The 6,346-nt window shown below is 38.2% G+C and overlaps 1 protein-coding gene across 1 annotated transcript; it reads left to right on the top strand.

The window, feature by feature from the left end:
- The first annotated feature begins 301 nt into the window (after window positions 1-301).
- LOC139892111 (protein ALTERED PHOSPHATE STARVATION RESPONSE 1-like) lies at window positions 302-3,338 on the top strand. The gene is made up of 4 exons (XM_071875148.1): window positions 302-977; window positions 1,240-1,442; window positions 1,535-1,758; window positions 2,514-3,338. The coding sequence occupies exons 1-4, from the start codon at window positions 302-304 to the stop codon at window positions 3,289-3,291; spliced, it is 1,881 nt and encodes a 626-aa protein (XP_071731249.1). The 3' UTR covers window positions 3,292-3,338.
- Window positions 3,339-6,346: the final 3,008 nt, after the last annotated feature.

Genomic DNA, 6,346 nt, shown 5'->3' with positions numbered 1-6,346 from the left:
CTTATCATTCTCTTTACATTCAAACATCAAGTAAAAATTGCGTTCTGTAGTTGAAACTTGATAGATTCTTTCAACAATTTTCGAAACGTACTTTATTATTTTCTGTTCAAATATCGTACAAAGTTTTGATTTTTTTTGAAAATTAAGGAATACCCAGAAAAACCCAGAGTGTGTTTGTACTGTGTTGATTTATAAAAAATATGGTATTTTTATTATTTATTTTTATGTAATTTAAGGAATACCCTTCTACCCAGATGGGATTTGGTTAAAAAAATTGAAAATTTTGAGGCAAAAGAAACAAATGGGGTGTTATTATTCAAGATTAGAAACAAAAGAAATTGTTTCAAGATGCAAAGCAAGAAAAAGATACATGAAACAATTTGTAAAAGCAAGACATGCTTTCTCTGCTTCACACATAATGTATTTGAAATCTTTGAGAAACACCGGCGCCGCCCTCCTCCAGTTCGCCACCGCAGAATCACCACTACAACACCACTATCTGCCGCCGTTACAGTCATCATCTCCGCCGCCACCGCCGCCACCACCACGACCACCAATGAGTCCAACATCTGAAACATGGACAACATCCACCGGTAACACCTCCACCACCCCACTTCCGCCGCCACCTCCGCCGCCACCGCCGTCATCCACATGGGATTTTTGGGATCCATTCATGCCGATGTCGGAGAAAGTTGACACGGTGAGAGATGAAGAATGGGAGGAAGTATCCACCACTGCCCCCTCGGAGACGGTGGTGACAACCACCGTTACGGCTGCAAGTGTGGCGGCGCCACCGTCTGTTGTTAGTGGGGTTTCAAATTGTGAAATGCCGGTGGTGGTTTCGAGTAAAAGTAAGGATTTGATGGAGATTATTAAAGAATTGGATGAATATTTTCTCCGGGCAGCTGATTCCGGCGGAAAATTGTCGGCGTTGTTGGAAGTTCCGTCCTCCCCTTTTACTGAACAAACATCCTTTGGTAATATTATTATCCATTTATATATACTGATACAGAATCAACTAGACAATTATAATATCCTATTTTTTTTTGTTAATCATTGTAGTCCAATTTTTAATATTTAAATTACTGGGTAGACCACACAAGTCAAAGTTTTTTTAGACAATCAAGCATTGTTGAAGCAATTGCAGTGGAATGTATCTAATTTAATACTGTTTATGTTACTTCCAAGTTTGTTAATATTTGTTTATATACAAGTTGAGGCTTTAAATGATGGTTATAGGTAAACTAAATGGCTATGGGAAGTCTTTGAACCCGTTTTTATGCTCGTGGAACTCGAGCCAGAGGTTCAATGGGTTCGTTAAGTTTGGTTGTGATGAAATGACTGGCATCGGTGTAGTTGATGATTGCACGATCCGTGGTAGCCATTGTTCTACGGTGGAGAGACTATATGAATGGGAGAAGAAGTTATATGCCGAGGTTAAGGTGAGTTTTTGGTGATTTTGGGTAAATACCAAATAGATATAGTTCTAGTAATCATGGAGTTAAATGTTGTTAACTATTGGTTTTCGTTTTAGAATGCTGAGAGTTTAAAGATAGAGCACACGAAGAAAACCGAACAACTGAGGAAATTAGAGTTAAAGAGAGGTGATTACGTCAAGGTGGAGAAAGCAAAAAAAGAGGTCGAGAAGTTGGAGTCGAGGATCACAGTTTCTGCTCAGGCAATCGAGACGACTTCAAATGAAATCATCAAATTAAGAGAGTCAGAGCTATACCCACAGCTTGTTCAGCTTGTGAAAGGGTCAGTATACGATCTCTGTTGTCGAATCTTATTTATAAACAGAGAACATATTTTATGGTGTGTGTTGCACGCAAGTATTCGTGCAGCACACTTTAACAACAAACCAAATGCTTAGGGAGGAAATCAAACAGCACTGCAATGTACTGCAGTGTATAAATGACTCGCTTATAACATATATTTTAAATACTTCTTAAGAAATAATGATCTAAATATGTGAATATATATTATCATGCCCTAGACCTTGCTGCGCTTATTATACATATGCGGTCAACAACATATATGATATCTTAAAAAAAAAAAAATTATTCTTGTCTTTGTGGCATCATCGTGAGTTCAAGACAAAGGTCTTGACTTCACTTGATGTCTTGTTTGTGGGTCATGGCCTATTTCATGCATATGATCTTCACAATCTTTATGTAAACGTGACACAAATATGTGACTTTCTATGATGAACTGTTTGCTTTACAGTAAATCGTCAAATTTAGAGGTCACGTTTCAACCCATTTGAATAGTTTCATATAAGTATTTTTGTTGTTTGGCCAATGTGACATTTTTAAACATAATCTAAAGCCACCAAATTGTATCATGAATAGTTAAAAATCAAACTTTTTTATAATATTGCAATGCCACACAAAGTGGGTCAAAAGGCTGAAGTAGTATGGTTCAAGATACAGAAAAGGAAGTATCTTTTGACTACTTGATTCTGTTTTGTATTATGACTTTTATGGTCTTGTTTTCAATTTTGACTTTTGCAGATTAATGTTTATGTGGAGAAGTTTATATGAAAGCCACCAAGTCCAAATGCACATAGTACAGCAGCTCAAGTACATGAACATTGCCAGCTCAGCAACCGAACCCACCGGTGAAATCCACCGTCAGTCAACTCTCCAACTAGAACTCGAAGTACAACAATGGCACACATCTTTTTGTAACTTGGTCAAAAGTCAAAAAGACTACATTCAATCGTTAACCGGCTGGCTTCGTCTCAGCCTTTTCCAATTTAGCAAAAGCCCATCGTCACAAAACAAACAGGACTCGGCAATTTACAACCTTTGTGAAGAATGGCAACTTGCAGTCGATAATGCACCTGATAAAGTTGCCTCTGAGGGTATCAAGGCCCTTTTAAGTGTAGTTCATGCGATAGTGGTCCAACAAGGTGACGAACAAAAGCAGAAAAGGAAGTCTGATTCGTTATGTAAGGAACTTGAGAAGAAAACGACAGAGCTTCGGGCTCTGGAAAGCAAGTACGGTGTAGATTCGGGCTCACTGAATAAAAAGACGGATCGAGTTGTGGATAAACGGGCCAAAGTGGAAGCGTTAAGGCTAAAAGCAGAGGAAGAAAAGTGCAAGTATGACAAGTCGATAGGGGTAACGCGGGCAATGACGTTAAACAATTTACAAATGGGGTTACCGCATGTATTTCAAGCAGTAACGGGTTTTGCTAACGTATGGACCCATTCTTTCGAGTCGGTTTGCAACCAAGCAAATATATTGGAAGAGGTGCATGATGTGAAGAGGCTAATGATGAATTAGGGTTTTGAGATTTGTGTGTTGAGTGGTGATAGGTTTTATGTGAAGTATCAGGGATTAGTTTTAATATTTTGTTATGTTTCAGAAGGTTTCTTTTTTCAGGAACTTGTTTTGTTCATGTTTTTGTTTAGCAATTTTAATTATCTAAAGCTTGATGGTTTTTATTCAAGTTGAGCAGACGGTTTGGTGAACCCATGACTCGACTGAAGCCATACCTAGCGCTAGCGAGCTCCTCTTTTGTTCTTGGTGCCTTGGTGGGGGTGATGGGTAAAACAGGCACTTCTTTTATGGGTCTGAATCTCTAAACAATTTGTAGGTTAATTTTAATAATTGCAATTATGGTTTTTGTTTTCAAATCATGTCCATGCTCCTCCAATGTCAAGGAAGTTGTAGATATTCTTAACCAGATCACAAACAAGAGATTCAACAAGAATCTCAATATTATCCTTGCCTATTTTCAACTACGAGAATGAAGAAAACAGCAACGAATACAGAACACATACACTCAATCAAACAAGTTCATGAACTAATGAACTATCAAATTTACTTTACCGATTCAAACAAATGATCAACTAGATCAAAAAAATTAAGAGAGATTCGAAGGGTTCCAGAGAACAACAAGATGAATGAGTGAATGAATAACAAAAATAACCCTAGAGCTATTTAATATACGGGTGTTTTAAAACTATTTCATTCTGGACCCTTTAATTCTCTTAATGATATAAACTACCCTCAACTACCTAAATACATAGATGTACATCCCAATTTAGCATCCAACTAGTCAACTCTGTACTAGGTACGCAGCTGAAACTAGCCAGAATACGTGGTGCATACAACTATGTATTGTTGCAAAAACATGTGTATTGGCAGGGACATGTTAGCCATGTGTTAACTTTGTCAACCCATCCAGCGGTCCCCTGTAGCCCACTGGAGCCTGGCGAAACACCATCACCCATTTCCCCACAGCATGCCAGGCCCGAGATTCGAACCTGCATTGTTATTGTTGCAATCTTCGCATGCGTGGGACCAAGGGATCATTTGGGCCGGGTAAGAATGGTTTTTGATCCAATTATTTGGAAAATCATCACGTAGTGGGAATCGAACCCTCACCTCCCCTAAGGGAGAGTGAGTCATTCACCACTAGGCTATTGGCTCATTCTTGCATACAACTATGTATTGTAGCTTAAGGTCTTCACTTTCAAACTGCACCAACAACTACACTCCTACCATGCTTCACACCACAACGACAACTTACCATCTTGAACCTCTTAAACTGCTGCCATTATCCTACAATGACAACAGATTAACTAAGTTATCATGAAAAGATTGTAAGGATTATAGGACCCAAACAATAGAGTAATTCCAGAGAATTACCCTTCCACAATCGACAAACGAAAGAACAATAATTAAAGAATTAAAGACGCGAGATTTAACCAGGTTATATGTAATCGAATGTCGATTACTTTAATCCACGGACCAACTAAAGAGATTTTATTGATATAATTCGCAGATACAACTGAGGGTTACAATAGGATGCTTATATAGGCCAAAAACAACAAGGAAACACCTTGGAGAACAAGAAAAACGTCAATATGAAAACTCCCTGTCAGACGAGCCGCGCCGCGCCATTTGAGGCCGCGTCGCGCCTCCAAGGCTAATCTCCGGACAGTAGGTTTCCCAATCTGATGCTCTATTTCTTGTAGTAGGCCGCGTCGCGCCTTCTAAGGCCCGCGGCGCGCCTCCCCTGTTCGTCCGAATCCTTTTGTTTTAATATTCTTCACATCCAACAATCTCCCACTTGAAGATAGTCAAAACCATGACTCACATTGTCAACCCATCATATCATCAAACTAACCAAGATCGCTAAAGCACCCTTTACCGCCAAACTCCATTTGGGACACGCACACTCTTATCACATACGCCGGATAAGCAGACTTTCGATACAAGGTCTTCAACACTTCTTGTTAGAATCAAATCATCATCTTTCTATCTCCCTAGTCGGTCACCACCTTCTCATTAGTTCATGAGAAGACCCGTTGAAGCTATACAAAACTTCAACTTGTCCATTGACACCACCTTAGTAAACATATCCGCGGGATTCTTTATACCAAGGACTTTTTCCAACATCAAAGTACCATCTTCAATACGTTCTTGAATAAAATGATACCTCAAATCAATGTGTTTCGTACGATTATGAAACACCGGATTCTTCGTGAGATTGATTGCACTTTGGTTGTCACAATATAAGACGCAATTGTCTTGTCTTTTACCCAACTCACACAAGAAGTTCTTCAACCAAACAAGCTGATAATGCTAAAAACGAACATATATTTCATAGCATTATTCCTCAAGAAAGACAAGCTTTTAGTTGCAATTGTTCTATTTACAAGTGATATTCGTTTAAATAATAAAAGGTGAAGACAAAAGACAGATTCGACGATTTGAAGACGCAAACGACCAAAAAGCTCAAAAGAACAAAAGACAATCAAAAAGGTTCCAATTATTGATAAGAAACGTCTCGAAATCACAAGAGTACAAGATTCAAAACGCAAAGTACAAGATATTAAATTGTACGCGAGGACGTTCGAAAATCCGGAACCGGGACTAGAGTCAACTCTTAACGCTCGACGCAACGAACTAAAAATTACAAGTTAACTATGTATATAAATATAATATAATATATAATTAATTATATTAATTATATATATATTATATATATATATTATTAAAACCGTCGGCAGCCAGAAACTCCAAGGGTGTAAAATGAAAATACCTCTCCGCGACTCGCGGAGTTTGAAGGGCTTTTTGCCGCGAGTCGCGGAGCCCCAAAAATCAAATCTGGCTATAAAGCCAACCGAATTCTGATCGAAAAATCATCCATTTTTATCTCTCTCTCAATATATACGAGTAATATATATTTATATTTATAATTTATATTTTAATTTTAATTATAATTCTAATAATAAGGGTATGTTAGCGAATGTTGTAAAGGTGTAAGTCGAAATTCTGTCCGTGTAACGCTACGCTATTTTTAATCATTGTAAGTTATGTTCAACCT

Source organism: Rutidosis leptorrhynchoides, chromosome 2 (genome assembly GCF_046630445.1).
Source record: "Rutidosis leptorrhynchoides isolate AG116_Rl617_1_P2 chromosome 2, CSIRO_AGI_Rlap_v1, whole genome shotgun sequence".
Classification (NCBI taxonomy): Eukaryota; Viridiplantae; Streptophyta; class Magnoliopsida; order Asterales; family Asteraceae; genus Rutidosis; species Rutidosis leptorrhynchoides.
This window is presented reverse-complemented; position numbering and strand designations above follow the sequence as displayed.

Coding starts and splice junctions, on each gene's coding strand:
- LOC139892111 (XM_071875148.1), top strand. CDS start 302: ATGGGGTGTTATTATTCAAGATTAGAAACAAAAGAAATTGTTTCAAGA. Junction 978..1,239: donor TACTGAACAAACATCCTTTG/GTAATATTATTA, acceptor TGATGGTTATAG/GTAAACTAAATGGCTATGGG. Junction 1,759..2,513: donor CTTGTTCAGCTTGTGAAAGG/GTCAGTATACGA, acceptor TGACTTTTGCAG/ATTAATGTTTATGTGGAGAA.